Source organism: Staurois parvus, unplaced genomic scaffold (genome assembly GCF_062004578.1).
Source record: "Staurois parvus isolate SC_StPar_1 unplaced genomic scaffold, SC_StPar_1.0 ptg000745l, whole genome shotgun sequence".
Classification (NCBI taxonomy): domain Eukaryota; kingdom Metazoa; phylum Chordata; class Amphibia; order Anura; family Ranidae; genus Staurois; species Staurois parvus.
In genome coordinates this window covers 1,008,183-1,028,308 of record NW_028318541.1, presented here as the reverse complement: position 1 = coordinate 1,028,308, position 20,126 = coordinate 1,008,183, and the positions used below count along the sequence as shown (strand labels likewise).

Below are 20,126 nucleotides of genomic sequence, written 5' to 3'. Positions count from 1 at the left end.
GTTTCCATTTCACTCAGAAATGGAAACTGGCGTAGGTGATGCATAGACCTGAAACAGGTCTAGCTGCTTAGGTAATGGGATGCATGGCACTTCTAACAGTTTCTGGGAGTTTAGTCAATTCCCCAGGTTGTGTTCATTAACATTCCCGAATTTATTTAAATTTTTTGCCAAAGTGAAGAGCTGAGCCCCCATCCTTATTTCTAGTCCCCTGGCCTATGACAGGGAGCAATGGCACATGACTGTCACAGGAAGGGCAGAGATCTTTCTAATGGGTGGGCTTTAGTTAGCATCCTGATTTCTATATGTTGTGCAAGAGACAAGATGGCGGATGCCAGGAGGAGAATAACTGAGTTTTAGGGGACAGGCAGGCTTTAGTTTTCTTCACTAATTTTGCTTTTTTATCATTATTATACAGGATTTATATAGCGCCAACAATTTGCTCAGCGCTTTACAATATAACGGGAGACAATACAGCAACAATATAGTTCAATTCAATACAAATTATGCTTTGTTTATGCTTTTGCTTTGAATAATTGTTTTTACCCTGAATAGTCCATACACTTGGCGGTTTACATAAACATTTGGGCAATGAAAAGGGTTGCTTAAATTCAACTGCAGGCCTACTGGACTGGGTCTGTTTTAAAAAAAAAACCAAGAGACTCGGTCCTGACAGTGAAGCCCTCACAATGCTCCTGGTAGACAGACCATGTGATGTACGCTGCCAAACATAAATAGTAATTTTTTTTAAATTGATATTTTCTTTCCCATGAAAGTGAAATTGGCCTGTAAGCTTAGGACCAACAAGTTTAAAGTCCAAATCAATAAAAAGATGACGTGTGTGCTTTATTGCCACTGAGAGGATCAGTAGTATTGATGCGTGTTCTATTGTTTACTCAGTGCCATGATCAGCAGCAGTTCATGTGCAATATCATCCCCCAGTAAGATGTGTGGTTATTGTAAAAATAGAGCCCTTACACATTGAGGATGGCTCCAACCCCACTTCTATCCATAGGTTGGCTTTGACAGACCTCCATTCCAGGACATTCTTCATACCAGATCTCAGCACATCAGTACACACAATGATTTGGCCAAACAGCTCATAAATAGTCATTTATTGAGGGTGTTTGAAATGCCCACTCGTCATTATCATTTACAATGATCTGTCCCTCACACAACGTATAGATTACAATATCCTGACTATAATTCTGATGTCAGGAGTTCTCTAGAGCAGCTCTTAGACCTTTTAAAATAAAACAGCAGTCTTCTATAATCAGCAGATTATTTTCATTAAATGTCCCATTTTCACAGTAATTTCCCTACTGTACCTGTTGTGATATCTTTGTTGTACATGCGTTACATAAATCTAATAATCTGGTTTATGGAAGGTTGTATGCAGATGGCAGTTTAAGAGGCTTCCCTAAGATAGCCAAGTCCCCCACCTTTCACGATCACACCATGCACAGCGCTATGTACAATTGTGTGTCTTATCTTTGAAGACAAATACTTTGGTGAGCATTGCTGCCTTCCCAAGAATCTGATATGGGTTTGATTCCCAGCCAACGCTTAGGTGTAATGGGATTTTTTTGGCAGTACTTGGTGCTAATGCTGGCTTGTCCTCAGAAGCCACAGGGTGTTATCCTTCCACACAATGTGGCAGTTTGGTTGGAGTTATATATATATATATATATATATATATATATAGAGGACACACACTTTTAACATTAGGGACAATTATCCAGTTTGATGCTTTAAAGCCAATGCCACCTTCTAGAGCATGTTGCATATACATATGTGCTGCATTCACAAAAAGATCAGATGAGTCATTCTATACAGTCTGATTGAACCCCATTTCACTGCTCACTTCTCACACAGATATTTCAGGAATCAGTCAACTTCTGGTTATCTTGTTAAGGATTAAATCACCTTGTCCTTTTCGTGTAATGAAGGGTACACTTAGCAGTTTTGGTTTATTGGCCTATGAATGAATTCAACCATGCAGAACAGTGTGAGTGAATTGTCCTTGATTGTTGAATATTTTTCTGCAAACCAAAGATCTAGATTAACAGGAAGTGTCACTATTAAAGATAGATTTTTTTTTTTTAAGATACAAACAATAGAGGGTAAAAAAATAGCATATTAGAGAATACAAACAACTGACTGAATTCTGTGCAGCTAGTTGTGTCCATTGCAATCTGGTCCTCTGAGATATTCACATTGAAGTCTGCTCAGTGGGTTTCATTGGCAGGTGCGTGCAGCTCTTGTTCCCTCCATGCTAATAACGGCTGGTACACAGGGGCTCCTGACATGCTCAGCTGCTCAGATTATTGGATCTGGATTGATTCATGCTCAATATGCATCTCCGGCTGAAGAGCGGACTGTAGAGGTTCTACGGCCTGAATGACCAAAAAGATTGATTAGGAACACTACTTCCATTACACTGGATGGTGATACGTGACAAAGCTTTGTGTCAATTGTAACAGTTATTCTCCGTTTTGTACTGAGGGGTGATATCTGATTGCTCTTGGGGCAACTGCAGTTAAGTCAAGGGCAGTACCCTGCTGGACCTCAGCTATGCACAGGTAGGACAAAATCAGGTTTTGTTGGACCTTGCACTGGTAATATGAGGCTGGATTCTTGCAGGACCACAGCTTTGCACAGATAAGACAAGGTCAGGTCCACACTGGAGATCAACTATGCACAGGTAAGGCAAAGCCAGCTTCTTGCTGGACCTCAGCCATGCACAGGTAAGACAAGACTGGGTCCTTCCTGGACCTCACACACATAATACAAGGCCAGGTCCACACTGGAAAATAACTGTGCATAGGTAAGGTAAAGCCGCTCCTTGCTGGGTCTCAGCTGTGTACAGGTAAGACAAAGTCAGGATCTTCCTGGACCGTGCACAGGTAAGACAAAGACTGGTCCACACTGGATCTCAGCTGTGCACAGGTAAGAATCAAGAGTGTGTTGTCTGTACAATGTTACAACAGTATTAAAAAATTCACAGTACTGGGATCATCTCTGATCGCTACGTCAAAATGTATTCCAACAAAATATCTTTTCATGCATAGTTTATTTTCCCTTTTGGATGCATTTTAACCTTAAATAATCCATGTTCTCTCCAGCAAAATAGCTCTTTGTGCACATATACAATTTATTTTGTCTTTTGTTGTACCCTGAGAGAGTTGGCAGAGGAGGTTGTGAAGTCATATATGTAAAGATGAAAATTCTTGGAGGAAGTCAGCTTTTGCCTGGATTGGGTCTAGAGGGATAGAAATGCTCGAAATAAAAATCCGGAAAAAGCAGATCTGATCTCTTGGCCCCGGCATTCATCATTACTGGCACTGATCAAATTTTATTAGTAATTCCTGCAGTGAGGCAGTTATTCTATAGCGGAGCAGTGGGGGAATATATATGACGCTCTCCCTGTACTCCATTTTTTGGGAATTATGCCACTGTGTAATAAATGAATGCTTTTAGGTTTCAGACTCCATATAGTTGTTTCATCTAAAACTCTGTTTTTAAATTCTCGGACAATTTGTTAAACTGAAACTTCCACTTCTAAGGCCGTCTGATGTGTTTCCAAAAATTCATAAAACTTCTTTGAAATGTTCTTTTTTCGGTGTCGTATAACTTTATGGGGCTTTTGATTCCCAGTCTACATTGTGTATATGGGGGGTGGTAATGGTGTCCATGCATCAAATCTTCAGAGGAAGAGAAGTATATTTCTCTGTAAAAGACCCTTCATAGGTCTAACACATGGAGCCAAAAGACAAACTGTAAATTTTTCTCATTAATATATATTTTTTTAAATCATATTTCTGAAATCTGAACCAATAAAAGGACATGTTCACTTTTCTTGACTTTGTTAAAATGTCACTAATAGTTTTATTTCATGTTGCTTTGCTAAGCATGAAGTTGCTTTTCAGTGCATGAAGGTAAAAAAACCTCCTGTGTGCAGCATCCCCCCCATCCCCGCTAATACTCACCCAAGCCCCATCTCGATCCAGTGATGTGCACTGGAGTCTTGGCTATCCCAGAACTCCTTCTCCTCATTGGGTGATACAGAAGCAGGAGCCACTGGCTCCCACTGCTGTCAATCACAGCCAGTGAGCCAATGAGAAGAGTGAGGGGGCAGGGACGAGCCACGGTTCCATGTGTGTATGGACACACAGAGCAGCGAGTGCCCCCATGGCAACCTGCTTGCTTTGGGGGCACCCGACAGGAGGGAGGGGCCAGGAGCGCCGGCGGGGGACTCGAAAAGAGGAAAATCTGGGCTGCTCTGTGCAAAACCACTTTAATTTAGACTGAGATGTCAATACATGGCTTGTGTGAGGGGCCTGGTAGGGGGCTGTACATAGCTTCCTGAAAACATCACAGCACCCTGCCTCAGTGCTCCTCTCAAGAGCCCTCAGTCCCAATGCAAGCAGTGTGCTGGCTCTTGGAAGGGCAAAACAGTGGGCTGCCTTGATGGGTAGATGTCAGTCTGGAGGAATGGGCATTCCTAGGCATGCTGTATTTGCATGCAGACCACTCTAGGTAATGCCCATGTGTTGCTGATGATTGGTCCCCAGGCTGCAGTGCCAGAGACATCATGCAGAAGGTGACTCCTTATGGAATTTTGTGCACACAATAACTGGCGGCTCTTAGCACTCTCCGTAATGTAGTCAGTATTATATTTCAGAGTTCTTTTTTCTATTGGATCTAGTTGGAGTCGTTATCTGTTCTGACTGAAGAAGTGGAGTCGAGACAGTGAGCGATGTAACTGGTACCAGCAGGGCTGGAATGTGGCTGAGTCTCCGGATAATGGGGGGGGGGGGGGATATGCATTCTCTTCCTCTGACAGACCTAAGGATATTTGTCTATTACAGGAGCATTTTGTCTGTAATTCTTACCAGGGTGACAGCGATGATCCATCCAAGTTTCCAATGTCATTCAGCACACTATCTGTATTACATTCTGGAGATTTTACTATAACTGAGATAAGTAATAACTCTCCAGGGAAAGGAGGGACCGTCATAAACTGGAGGAGTAAGTAAGGAAGAGTGTGTGTACACTAAACCCCGATACCTTCTGCACAGAATAGAAGGGAATAGTTCTAAGAACATTTGAGGACTGCAGTATAAAATTTATACATAGTCACCTTGGACCAATGTAACTCTGCCGCTGGAAGGTGGAAATCACTAAAGTAGACACCACTATTCCAGTGATCTCTATTTGCTTCCGGAACAGAACCCATGCTAAGCGGCTGCTCTCCTGCATTCTGAAAACAGAAGGTCAACCACTCGGCAGAGGTGCCATTCAAAGAATTCTCTGAATGGTGTGCTGAGCAACCGACCTCCTCTATCCACAATACATCAGGCTGGCTACTCAGCACGGGACTTGAAAGCAAGTGGAGATCTCTGGAGTAATGGTCTAGCAGTGGTGTTGTGTTGTAGTAGTGGTGTATCTTTACAACTGATTTAACAGGTGGTAAAAGAGTCATGTAATTATAAGACGATTTACAGCATGTAAAAAAAGTGGAGAAAATGTGAAGAAAGCTGGTTGTCCATAGTGACCATTCACATTTTATCTTTTTACTGAGAAACTTTAACCTAAACCAACTTTAGGGTCTTCAATCTGGCATCTATGTCATCCATTTAGTGTATTCCACTGAGGGTGCAGGTCATGTTAGCAGTCCGCACTGACTCCAAATAATCTTCAGAACAAGGAGAAAAAAATCACAGCCACCTCACACCATGCAAGCCCAGTGTGTGATAGGCGATAGCAGCCTTGGCCTAACTCCATCCAGGTCATGGGACGTGGCACGGATGGAGTTAGGCTGAGGCTGCTATCACACACAGGGCTTGCATGTTGTGAGGTGGCTGAGGTTTTTTTTTTCTCCTTGTTCCAAGGAATGTGCATGGTCACTGTGGACATCTTTTGTATGTTGAACTTGGGTTTGCTTCCTCCTCAGCCTTCCTATTGGTTTTTTAAAGTGACGGTTCGACTCAAAGACCAATGGGGAAGCCTATAGGGTGGACTGAACTAACGTAAAAATAAAAATGAGATTTGCATACATTTTGAGCAGCCTATATCTTCCAGCTCTGCTGATTGTTTTGGTAACCTTTACATTTATTAAATAAAATGTAGTGCTCAGTATAAAATGTCCAGGTTTACTGCCAGGTCTAAAGAAGATCTGATATACAATTAATGAAAGAAAAATATAAGCAGATTAAAGCTGAAGTTTATGAATGACAATTTTGTATATAGTTACATGTATGTGCCATACCTGTGGGATCCCTATGGAAGCTGGAAATGATTGTAGTAGGTGCTGCTAATATAGTCATCCCTCAGGTATGACACATACTGTATGTAGTTACATTGGCTCATGTTGGCGCAATATACAGTTGCAAGAAAAAGTATGTGAACCCCTTGGGATTATGTGGAGTTTTGCATGAATTGGGCATAAAATGTGCTCTGAACATCATCTAAGTCACAACAGTAGAAGAACACAGTCTGCTGAACATAATACTACACAAACATTAAATGTTGCCATGGTTTAATTGCACATTACATGTAAACATTCACAGTGCAGGGAGAAAAAAGTATGTGAACCTTTGGACTTAATAACTGGTTGACCCTCCTTTGGCAGCAATAACCTCAATCAAACATTTCCTGTAGTTGCAGATCAGACCTGCACAACGATCTGGAGTAATTTTGGACCACTCCTCTTCACAAAACTGTTTCAGTGTAGCAATATTCTTGGGATGTCTGGTGTGAATCGCTCTCTTAAGGTCATGCCACAGCATTTCAATCGGGTTGAGGTCAGGACTCTGACTGGGCAACTTCAGAAGGCGTATTCTGTGCTGTTGCAGCCATTGTTTTGTTGAATTACTTGTATGCTTTGGGTCATTGTCCTGTTGCATCACCCATCCTCTGCGGAGCTTCAGTTGGCGGACAGATGGTCGTACGTTTTCCTGCAAAATGTCTTGATAAACTCTGGAATTCATTTTCCTATCAATGACAACAATCCGTCCAGGCCCTGAGGCAGCAAAGCAGCCCCAAACCATGATGCTCCCTCCGCCATGTTTCACAGTGGGGATGAGGTTTTGATGTTGGTGTGCTGTGCCTTTTTTTCTCCACACATAGTGTTGTGTGTTCTTCCCAAACAACTCAATCTTGGTTTCATCTGTCCACAGTATATTTTGCCACTAGTGCTGTGGAACATCCAGGTGCTCTTTTGCAAACTTCAAACGTGCTGCAATATTCTTTTTGGACAGCAATGGCTTCCTCCGTGGTGTCCTCCCATGTACTCCATTCTTGTTTAATGTTTTCCTTATTGTAGATGTGTCAACAAAAATGTTAGCATGTGCCAGAGATTTCTGTAGGTCTTTAGCTGACACTCTGGGATTCTTCTTTACCTCATGCAGCATTCTGCGCTGTGCTCTTGCAGTAATTTTTACAGGACGACCACGCCTAGGGAGAGTAGCAACATTGCTAAACTTTCTCCATTTGTAGACAGTCTGTTTTACCGTGGACACATGAACATCAAGGCTTTTGGAGATACTTTTGTAACCCTTTCCAGCTTCATGCAAGTCAACAATTCTTGATCGTAGGTCTTCTGAGAGCTCTTTTCTGCGAGGCATGGTTCACATCAGACAGTGCTTCTTGAAACCAATAAACCCAAAACAGGTGTGTGTTTTTTAAGGGCAGGACAGCTGTCAGCAACACATCCAATATCATCACACTGATTGGAGTCAAGGTTGGCTCACTCCTGGCTCCAATTAGCTCTGGGAGAAGTCATTAAGCTAGGGCCTCACATACTTTTTCCTCCCTGCACTGTGAATGTTTACATGTTATGTGCAATTAAACCATGGCAACATCTAATGTTTGTGTAGTATTATGTTCAGCAGACTGTGTTCTTCTATTGTTGTGACTTAGATGACGTTCAGAGCACATTTTATGCCCAATTCATGCAACACTCCACGTAATCCAAAGGGGTTCACATACTTTTTCTTGCAACTGTAACTGTGTAAAAACTGACATACCTATACATGAGCTTTGAGGAAAGGACACAAAGTGTCACTTGGTGCTATTGGTTTCAGCAGCACCTCACAAGTTTCAGTAAGTTAAGACCAATTTGTTTTTTGTTTTTTTGTTAATTGTCCCCATAGCCATTCTGTCCCATGGTAGAATATCTGTAAGATGTTTGTCAGGTTCAGAGAAAAGTGATGCATTGTTTGTACAATGTTACAGTGATTCCAAATTACATGTGTCCAGAAAAAGTGCCGAATATAAACAGACATCAGTATGATGCAGGGAGGGCGAGGCTGCAGCAAGGCACTGGTTATAGATTTCTCCTACAAAAGGATTAACCCCTCTTTGTGGCTAATGCCTTCCTGAATGAAAATGTATTTGTGTATATTACAAATGCTAAATAATGACCGTGCATTTGGTATGCAGCAACTTACCTGAGCTGTTGCCGACGGTTCAGTGACAGGTGCGAGCTGAACGTACTGGACCTGGATATCATTGGCCTGTAGGGGGGAGCCATTAACTACACCAGATGTCGGGTCAGAGGTGACAGCGATGAGTTGTGCTCCTTGAAGAACCTGAAGACAGAGGAAGACTATGGTCAAACATGTTCAGCACTGTATATCATCATTTTCAGGGTAGTGGCAGTTATTATGAATGACCAGCTCAGCAGTGAAGAGGTAAAGGCAGGAGTCAGGCCTGGCTCCAGAAAACTATTGTATACTCAATGCCAGCCAAAAAGGCATACCACAGTAATGATTACAGGGGTGGAATTCCGGAGCAGACAACCGCTGTGCTTTCTAAAATGGCCAGGAAATATTGATTGGCATGTGTATATAGAGCGGCAGAAATGGGAAGCCAAAACCTAACTCTTGCAGCGCCAGTCTGCTATCTGCATCTAGAGGGCATTGCTTTCCAGTGTAAACCGAACCCAATAAAATCAAAGCAAAATAATATGAAGGCAGTGGCAGATAGAATACAGCATAATATCTGGACAACTGACTGTACAGATGCTGTACTTGAGTCCTGGGCATCATCTTATGAGCGTTTGTGAAATTTGGTAAAACAATCATAGAAATTCACTGTGTAGAACACAATACAGGTCATTCATTGGAAGTAGACACCAAAGCAGGGGTCTCCAGACTTAATAAACAAAAGGTCAGTTTATGGTCCTTCAGACTTTAGAGGGCCGGATTGTGGCTAGTGAGGATAGAAAATGCTCCAGCATCAGTGGGAGGAAAGACAATTTTCATAGTGCCATCACTGGTGTCAGTGAAAAGAATAGTGGTCCATCATTGGTGACAGTGGAAAGAATAGTGGTCCATCATTGGTGACAGTGGAAAGAATAGTGGTCCATCATTGGTGACAGTAAAAAGAATAGTGGTCCATCATTAGTGAAAGTGGAAAGAATAGTGGTCCATCATTGGTGACAGTGGAAAGAATAGTGGTCCATCATTGGTGACAGTGAAAAGAATAGTGGTCCATCATTGGTGACAGTGAAAAGAATAGTGGTCCATCATTGGTGAAAGTGGAAAGAATAGTGGTCCATCATTAGTGAAAGTGGAAAGAATAGTGGTCTATCATTGGTGACAGTGGAAAGAATAGTGGCCCTTTACTGATGTCAATGTTAGGACTAGTGCCCCCTTGTTGGTGTCAGTGGAAGTAATAGTGGCCATCATTGGTGTCAGTGGCAGAAACTAAGCTCCACTGTTTGTGTCATTGGGAAGAATAGTGCTTCAAGGGCTAGGTAAATGCCCGCATCTGGCCTACTGGGAGACCACTGCACTAAACCAAAGTGGATTATACTTTGTTTGGAGGATCACTTTGCATTCCTTATACCAACAAGAAATGTACAACTGATATTCTTACTAACAGGAAGGTAGGCCAATTCTTAAAATGGAGGATTCCACTAAAAAGGTTTCTGGGGGAAAAGTATGAGGAACGTTGGTCACTCCTGTGCCACCTGCAGATGGGATCACTCAAAAGAACATCAGCAGCTTCAATCATTTTACACCGACACTTCTTTCTGCAGACTAAGAGGACAGCGGTCACCTTACTACAAGTGTCTACAACAGATCATGAAAAGGATTTCCAACGATTTCTTCAATTGAAACACAGTGTGAAACAATACTGGAGTGGAAAGTTCAAACATTTGTATTGACTCGGGCAGACGTCTATGCCAGTTCCATATGTGTTTGGCTTGGAGAGGTGCAGTGTGCTGAGTCGCTACTGAACATTCCTACCGCTAATATTTAATATAAGATAAACAGGGGCCCCCTCTGTCTTCCCTTCACGCTGCTATTGGTACAACTGTACCAAATTGCTGTTTGATTGATGTGTAGAGGTCAAACAGTGCACACCAAACCGCACTGATGTCATATTATAAACATTCTGACTTATTGATATTTAAATCTAAGCTGCATATGGTGCCGGTAAAATCCTTTTTATAATTAAGAACAAACCTTACACAGATCGTAAAGATATTTTCTGCATTCCGTCTAACAGCTTGTTTCCACCTTTCTGAAACTACTCACAGATGGAAGAGGACAGTTGCCCACTTTAGTCCAATTTAGTTTCAATTTCGCCTCTATAACTGGTCATCCAGTATCAGTGGTGGCATCTACGGAAAGTCAATTGGGCAAGTTGGAAACTGTGTCCCAGTCAGTGCAGCTCCTTGTTTACAATCCAGCTCCAGTTCCTAATTCCTCCAAAATATGGAAGTTACTTAGAATGCCATCCAATTTTATAAGTTATGAGATCAACTGATCATACCAGATTTAGCATGCCCTGAGAGCAGTCAGATCAAGTAGAATAAAGATGTTGCAAAGGTGGATTCACATGTGAGGTTGAGGGGTGGTAAAACCGTGTGGTTGAACTGCGCTTTTACCCCCTTAACCCCTACTCCGTTTAGCTGCAGTCAGCCACATGCCATGGCTGAGAAGCAGAAGAATTATATCCCCTTTCGCTTTCAAGTTAAAGGGGCTGGTCTGCAAATGCACAGTTGTATCGCACTAATGTGGGATTTAAAGGGTTAAAGCAGGCTTTAAGGATGCAATACAATGCCTCCTCACCTCCTGTCAAGTGCTCTCTGAAGGGCAATCAGAACGGAAATTGCTCTTTATAGATCAAACATGTGCAAAGCATGGCCTGATAATGTGGTGTCTTAACCACTTCAAAACCGGTATGCCACACCCCCTTCATTTTCAGAGTTTGGCTGACAATTACTCAGATCATGCAATACTGTACCCAGATCAATTTCCAATAATTTTATTGGGACAGATAAAGATTTCTTTTTGTGGTATTTAACCACTTGAGCTCCGGAAGATTTTACCCCCTTCATGACCAGGGCATTTTTTGCTATTTGCAACTGCGTTACTTTAACTGGTGATGATGTTTCCATGCAACACTGTACACAAACAAAATTTAAATTGTTTGTTTCAGACAAATAGAGTTTCTTTTGGTGGTATTTGATCACCACTGGGTTTTTTATTTTTTGCGCTATAAAGGAAAAAAGACAAAACATTTTGAAAAAAAAAATCACAATATTTTTAACATTTTGCTATTAAAATATAAAAAAAAATAATAGTCAAAATGTATTCTGCTACATGTTTTTGAGAAAAAAATTCCCAATAAGTGTATATTGATTGGTTTACGTGAAAGTTATAGCGTCTACAAACTATGGTATATATAATGGAATTTTTTCTTTATATACTACTAATGGTGGCAACGAGCAACTTATAACGGGACTGCGATACTATGTCGGGCAATCTGACACCGACACTGGGGGGGAACTGACTGACATCACCAGTGACACAAATACAGTGATCAGTGATAATACTATGCACTGTCACTGTACTAATGACACTGGCTGGGAAGGGGTTAACATCTCGGGCAATCAAGGGGTTAAATATGTGCCTAACTATGTTATAAGAAACAGACAGATCACTCCCTCACCAACATAAGAGCTCTAGGCTGTGATTGCACACAGCTGATCAGGTATCAGCCATGAATCATTGGCCAGGACATGCTGACAGGCTCCCACTTTACCTGCTCCCCCCCCCCCCTTTCCTTCCTAAACTGCAGCCGGAGAATTTATTGAATGGATCCTCCTCGTTGCTCCATTGTGAGAGGAAAGCAAACAGTACTACACTGTTTACATTAATGATCACTGTGACTGAACATCATAGTGCTCACATGGCACAGAGCTGCTCCAAGCAGCTCTGTGCCTTTAGCCAGTTCTCTCTGCTGTCCACTGACATTCACAAAATAATCAAGAAAGGACCTACAGGTATTACAGGTATGTTGACTTGCCCTAGTAAAAGTGCCGTCTGGCTGTTTATTTGCATCAGCCGGACCTAGGATGGTTACAAATTGTAAAGTTTAATTTTATTTCTTAGATTTCAATCATAGGCTGTTTATTCTATGACTTGGATGGGCCTCTGTACAGATAATTCAACCCTCATCCAATAATACAGAATGTGTACTGAACTGAGCTTCTCAGTCAGTGTGCTCAGCCACTGAGGCATCTCTGCGCCCGACTTAATAACTAGAGGAACTCTGTACGCCTGAGGAAGATCAACTCATGGAAAGAATCACAATACTACGTGAAATGTTTCCCCTTCACTTTCACCAGACAGCATCTGAAATGGATTAAGTGCTGTGTGAGAAGGTGAGAAGGAAAAGAGTACAAGGGGGTGATCTGTCTGTTTTGGCTGAAACAAAAATAGTTAGCGTTGCACAGCGGAACGACCAGAAGAAAAAAAAGAAAAAAGCCTAAGATGTATAAAACCAAATGGAGCGAGTCGGCTGCCCCACACCTTCTGTTAATAACTGCATTATAGTCTCCTCAGGCGTTATTCACCAATACTGTGCATGCCATGATATAGGACCAATAAATAAGAAGCAGTCATTTGTATCAGGCAGAACACGGATCACACGGTTTTGGCGAGAATCGATTTGTCTGGTAATGGCTTCCAGTGTTGTGTCCATCTTCTCTATGAGTACGTGGAACGGACGCATTCCTCCACTTCCACGTGTTCTCCGACTTAAGCCGGCAGCTCAGTCAGCACCGTTTCCAGCTGGCCTTCCTGCTTAAGACTCATTATTAATTCAAAGTTTTATGTATTTATTTATGGCTTGCTGGATCCTATGCAGATCCTCTGTGGCTTTTTGTACAATATTACACATATGTGAGTGATTGTACACTTATTCCAGCACCTAAGGTACTCTGTGCCAGAGCAAGACATCTCCTGCAAAATGCAGCTGCAGTTATGACCCCATCAACCCCTGAACCCCAAAAGATCAGGCTGGATGTACTGTGATGAACAGAAATCTATTACAACACATGTACAAAACGCATGTGATTGACCAGAATGTCCGGATAAGGTCCAGGGATGATTATATCTGGTGTCCAAGCCTGCTGAGACTTCGGCTGTAAGCCAGCAATTACTGGACAGTGTCTGACAGGGCAGAGTATATCATGGCAGCTTTATAAATGATAATAAAATAACAATCACTGTTTACTTCACTGGTCTTTGCTTCTTTAGCCATCATAAAATAAACTAAATCTGCTCAGTGTTTCATTCCCATCCAAGCATCGAGCTCAGCAAATGTTTGACCCAGAATTATGTCAACTTTCCCATCACAAGGCTAACATTAATCCTTCAAAGAGCAGTCCAGGAAGGTGATGCTCTCTGGCTCTGCAGCCCACAATTTTACTTCAAATTCACAAACACATAAAACTAGTCACTATACCCACGCCCTGCTTCTGTTATTATTCCCTTATGCCCAACACAAGACATATAAGTAATGGCTGTGAATACACACACTACACTTTATGGCCAATGGTTTGTGGAAGCCTGACCATCACACTTACCTATATGGCCAAAAAGTATGTGGACTTCCCTTCAAACAAAGGAGTTCAGGTGTCCCCAGTGAAAGGTGTTAGTACATAATACAGAAGCATTGTAGACAGCTGTGCTCTTCCAACCTTGTGATAACAGTTATGGAAACAGTTGAATAGGGACCAATCCCCACAGCAAACTCCAAAGTCTTGTAGGAAGCCTTCCCAGAAGATAAGAGGCTGTTATATGCACCAAAGGGGGGGAGGCAGCTCCCTATTACTTTTAGGGCCAGTTCACACCACATACAGTCTAGTGTGTTTTGCTTCTGCACCAAAGACACATTGATAGTAGGTTGCATGGTTTCCAATGGCATAGTTCACACCAGTGCGGTCAGTTCTGGTGTGTTCCAGTTCCAGAAAAAAGTGAAGCATGCTGCATTTTTTCTGTACTGAACTGTACTGGAACGCAGTAAAATGCATCAAAAACGCACATGTCCATATTTATGTTGACGAAAAAGAGGGGGGAAAAATTAACTGGAACGCATCAAAAACGTGCATACAGAAACACATCCAGACTGCATTTCTATGGTGTGAACTGGCCCTTAATGATTTGAGTGTGAGATGCCCCATAGGTGTGATGGTAAGGTGTCCACATATTGTTGGCCATGTAGTGTATAATCTGCATTTTACATGGAGCTGTCAGGGACAGGCAGAGGCACAAATGCCACAAATTAGTCATGATGACCTAATAAGTGAATCCCATTTCTTTCCATACAAATATGCACTGTATATTTTATTGCAAAGAATAAATACTTGTTACTGTAATAAGAATGTGCTGGCCAATCAGGTTTGTTGGTTGTTGGCAGACTGGATGCTCTCTGCAGACATTGAATCACATAATTTTCTCCTACACTGTCTGTAAAATAATTCCCTCTATAACTTAATCATTAGAATCAATTTTCTGTATTACACAACATGAGCAGATACCACTGACCGAACGGGACATTGTTCACCATGATTGTGGTTTTCACTTGGTTGGGTTACAGCCACAATGGATGTCATTTTGCTGAATGGACGCAGGTTGTATGTAGCAGGCAGTTGAGTCAAAGTGCAGATTTTGGCAAGTCCAGGCAACTAACTTCATGAAGGCCTGTTTTATATACAGTTTTCCAAATACTTCTCGTTGTTACAATATCATGCAAAGATAAGCTTTTCATTTTATGTTTTCTGGGTCCTCTGCAAGTGCTTCTCTAATCTGACTTCCTTACAAATAACTGGAAAAAGATTTAAGAAGAAAAGGGTGGGAAGTCAGTGGTGGCAACAACCGTATAGTCAATTGCCAGAGCCCAATTAAACAGCCACCTCTAAAGTCAGGTCCATTTATGAAGTGGATTATCCGGAGCTAGGAGCCAGGAAGACATTCTTTGTCACACCTCAGACTCGTACACAAACCACACCATGGTGAAAGCTTGTCAATGACACACAAGTCTGATATCTTTATGAATCACACTCTGTGCTGGCATGCTGGAGATGCTGAATCATTCTAGCTTGGAGGACACAGAACCTACAATGGTAACTTATTTAGGACCAACGGTAGATGACAAGTGACTCAGAACCTGAGGTCAGAGTATACAAACGAGGAAAGAGCAGGAAAAAATGTATCCGCAAAGTCTTTTAAGAAAGGCTTATTCATGAAATCAATCATGGAGCCACAGGCCTCAAGAGTCCACTACAAGATATGAAGCGGTGCTCTTCCCACTCACTGGGTATATATTGTAGTCTAGGAAAGTTCTGTGTATAATGGAAGGTGCGACAAAGAGGCAGTCTTCACCACATATTCTTCTATGGCTTGTTACAGCCACATACCACCTTTCCATTTTCTTTATTATTTTCATATTGTATTATAAAATATGCAAAAATGTATTTTCTTGTTGAGTCAGGTAAATGGGAACTATTGTATATGAAAAATTCATGTCTACATTTGCAGGCATCCGGTAGAGATCAAAGCTTCTTTTCCAATATTTACCTGTCTATTCTTAGCTGCACTATTGAAAAAAAAGCCAGTTCTTTGTGGAACTCAATAGCTTCTATTCATAACATACAGACAGCTGATTGAGTCAGAGGAGTGGAAGTATATACCATCGCTGGATAAGTTTACCCTATGAGAACTGACTAAGTGTATTAACTGGTAATGGAATAAAAAAAAAAAAAAACATTACGGCAAATATTTGACACAGGCAATGTGGATAGACCCTAATATTATGGATTACCACAGTCATACCTGCACCAGACCCAAAAGCAGAAGCTACACCTCAAGTGGATTGTGTCTGGTCTATTCAGTTATTTTTAGATATACATAAGAAAAAGGAAATGATGTTGTCAGTGTAACATTCTATATTTCTGCTTGTGTCATATATCTGGTATGGAGGACAACCACATTTACTCATTCCATACACATACATGCATACAAAGTTCTACTTTCTGCTTTGCAGAGTTACACAGCGATTGTCCTTCATTGTGTGTGCTCCCCACACAAAGCAGTGCTGTATGCATATATGTTAATGCTCTGCATTAAAGCCCACTGTCATGCTGCCACATACAGGCGTATGGCTACTGGAAAAGCATTAAAGTGACACTAAAGCTTTTTTTTTCTGTTGTAACAAACATACTTACCTGCTCTTTTCGACTCCCAGCCAGCGCTCCTGGCTCCTCCCCCTCAAGCAGTGCCCCCAGGAAAATCCGCTCGTTCTGGGGGTACCTCTACGTGTTCATCCACGAGCCACTGCTCTATGCGTCCATAAGACACATAGAGCTGCAGCTTGCCCCAATGTTTTGTCCATAGGTCGATATGCCTCTAGGGGGGGGGGGGGGTCAGCACTACTACACCTTACTGATGGAGAGGCCCTTCCTGTTTGGATGGTTCCCGTGCCCAGTGTGGGTTTTCCAGTTGAACATGTGCAGATTGTTTCACATGAATAGGACGCATTTCACCTGCTTTGCCTGCATTATAAACCTCACTAATAGGAGAGAAACTCTCAGCAACGCCCCAGAGGAAAGCCACTCACCCTGGGGGCACTGCTGCGTGCTCGTCCCCGTGCCACTGCTCTATGCATCCATAAGACACATAGAGTTGTGGCTTTCCCCTCTCTTCTCATTGGCTCACTGGCTGTGAGCCAATGGGCTCCCGCTGCTGTCTCAGCTAATAAGGAAGAGTCCCCAGACAGCAGAGGCTGTCGAGAACGTCGCTGAATCGGAGGGGGCTCAGGTAAGGATTGGGGGGGGGGCACTGCACACAAGATTTTTTACCTTCATGTATAGAATACATGAAGGTAAAAACCCTTCAGCCTTGAGAACTGCTTTAAGTGTCATTTCTTAAGAGTTGATAAGAAAAGAAACTGCATGAAGTCAAGTCAATTGCAGAGCTCCCTCTAGTGGTAAATCTACAAATATTTTAAGTAAACTTGTCACACGAGAAATATGGAGGCTGCCATTGACTAGCTGTCCGACTTGATACTTCAGTGCTGTCACTGACCCACAACAAGTGCACAGTTCAGGAGTTCTGACTTTTCTGGTTGCATGCTTGTTCCAGATCATTGCCTAAGAATGAACATAACTAATTTAACTTCTTCAGAAATTAAAGATCGTAACTTAAACCAAAGTATCTTATCTACGGGTCAGGGAGAGGTCACCTGTAATGATTGTGCGCAATAGGGACATGGAAGCTGTATGCAACAGCCATCTTATTAAGGTCTCAGCCATTTTGTTATCATGAGCAGTGATCTCCTTCCCTCCTCTTGCAAACTATGGAATTTGTAGCTGTAACTATTAACAAATTTCAAAAGAGCCGCTTATCTCCACTAAAACAGACGCCAGAGTCCAGACCTGAGTGCCAGCTGTGAACAGCTAATTAGTTTTGGCAGGATGTCTGCTTCCATGAACCATGAAAAACTCTTCCCTCTACCCTATCTTAAAACCATAATAACTCAGTCAAGCCATCACACATGACCTGTAAGGCCATTAAAGCTCTAGAAATGCAGAGCGTGCCATAAAATGTCTATTCCACAACTTGGCAATTCTACATACAATTCCTAGAATTCAACAGGAACAGGACACATTAATATTAGGTATATATTTGAATGGGGAATATCATACTGAACAAATGAAGGTCATACATGACTATGTTAGCACATCCTGGGTGACAAAGGTACGCTGTGTTTGGTATCCCTGGATAGAAAATACAATTCTGAATAATATTGTCAGTTTCTAGAATACAACCTGCACATATTGGAAGTTATTAATATTAGTGTAAAACTGTATTTGGGAATTGGTCATAAATATGGTGACCTCTCAGCACCCATCCCTCAAGCTAAATTATTGGTCAGATGGTCTCTGATGACACCCCTTTGATATCACAGAACAGAGGATGGCAGGACAAGGTAAGCAAGCTCTCATTTTACCATCAACCAAGGAACACCCAAGAGAGCCATGGCAACATATCTGCTAGAACCAGCGCTTTGAAAGTATTCTCCATTTTCACCTCCTTTTAGTTCTCTACTGCATTATTCTCTTTATGTCTTTTTAACATCCTTTTCTGTAAATATTTTATTTGCACCATTTGAGCTTTTCATTAATAAACCCTGTTCTGAAAAGTGTTAAAACTATTTAAAAAGGTTTTTAATGCAAACTAAAGAATCCCTGTCTCTTGAAGAGTGCTACTGTGTATAAAAATCCTATGAATATACCTGTCTGTGGTGACAGTGTGTGTTACAGACGTTTATTGTTCACATTTGTTCTTGCTAACATTGTGAAGGGTTAATAGGCCCAAAGCTATCTGGTGGCAGTTTGGAGTTTGAAGGGTTAATTGTTAATTAACCTGTCCCAGTGATGTGACAAACTAGAAGCGCAGAGAGAGAACACACGGAGACATATCACATGGAACCTGATGTGTGGGCGGAAGATTGTTGTCACATGGACCACACAGCCAGTACTTGCCAGATATTCCTGCAGCTCTTTTAATGTTACTGTAGGCCTCTTGGCAGCCTCCCAGGCCAGTTTTCTTCCAGTCTTTTCATCAATTTTGGAGGGACGTCTAGTTCTTGGTGATGTCACTGTTGCGCCATATTTTCCACACTTGATGACTGTCTTCACTGTGTTCCATGGTATATCTAATGCCCTGGAAATTCTTTTGTACCCTTCTCCTGACTGATACATTGTAACAATGACATCCCTCTGATGCTTTGGTAGCTCTCTGCAAACCATGGCTTTTGCTGTAGGATGCGACTAGGAAGATGTCAGGAAAGACCTACTAGAACAGCTGAACTTTATTTGGGGTTAATCAGAGGCACTTTAAATGATGACAGGTGTGTACTGACTCTTATTTAACATGATTTTGAATGTGACTGCTTAATTCTGAACATAGCTACATCCCCAGTTATAACAGGGTGTGCACACTTATGCAACCACATTATTTTAGTTTTTTATGTTTACTGTTTTTATGTTTTCTGAAATGATTTATCATTGTCTCATTTTTTTTACATCACAGAAACCTGACATTTTAACCGGGGTGTGTAGACTTTTTATATCCGCTGTATATATATATATATATATATATATATATATATATATATAGAACACTTTTTAATCAGAGACCAGCATCAAGTCGATTAAACTCCTGGGATATTGATCTGGTCAGTTAAGTAGCAGAGGGGGTTGTTAATCAGTTTCAGTTGCTTTAGTGTTAATTAAATTAACAACAGGTGCACTAGATGGGCTACAGTGACATGACCCCCAAAACAGGAATGGTTTTACAAGTGGAGGCCACTGACATTTTTTTTCCTACTCATCTTTTTCTGACTGTTTTTCACTAATTTTGCATTTGTCTAGGGTCAGTGTCACTACTGGTAGCATGAGGCCATACCTGGACCCTACAGAGGTTGCACAGGCAGTCCAACTCCTCCAGGATGGCACATATTGATGTGCCATTGCCAGAAGGTTTGTTATGTCTCCCAGCACAGTCTCAAGAGCATGGAGGAGATTCCAGGAGACAGGCAGTTACTCTAGGAGAACTGGACAGGGCTGTAGAAGTTCCTTAACCCATCAGCAGGACCGGTATCTGCTCCTTTGTGCAAGGAGGAACAGGAGGGTCACTGCCAGAGCCCTACAAAATTACCTCCAGCAGGCCACTGGTGTGAATGTCTCTGACCAAACAATCAGAAACAGACTTCATGAGGGTGGTGTGAGGGCCCGATGTCCTCTAGTGGGCCCTGTGTTC

The 20,126-nt window shown here is 41.9% G+C and overlaps 1 protein-coding gene across 1 annotated transcript in view; it reads right to left on the bottom strand.

Annotated features, from left to right (window-relative positions):
* Positions 1-1,097: 1,097 nt before the first annotated feature.
* The window catches only part of BANP (BTG3 associated nuclear protein), a 454,339-nt gene continuing 435,310 nt past the window's right edge, over positions 1,098-20,126 (bottom strand). Inside the window, exons 12-13 of the mRNA XM_089654123.1 lie at positions 8,451-8,591; positions 1,098-2,393 (exon numbers count right to left, since the gene is read on the bottom strand). Coding sequence (XP_089510249.1) covers positions 2,322-2,393; positions 8,451-8,591 — 213 coding nt within the window. The 3' untranslated portion in view covers positions 1,098-2,321. The remainder of the gene's footprint in view (positions 2,394-8,450; positions 8,592-20,126) is intronic.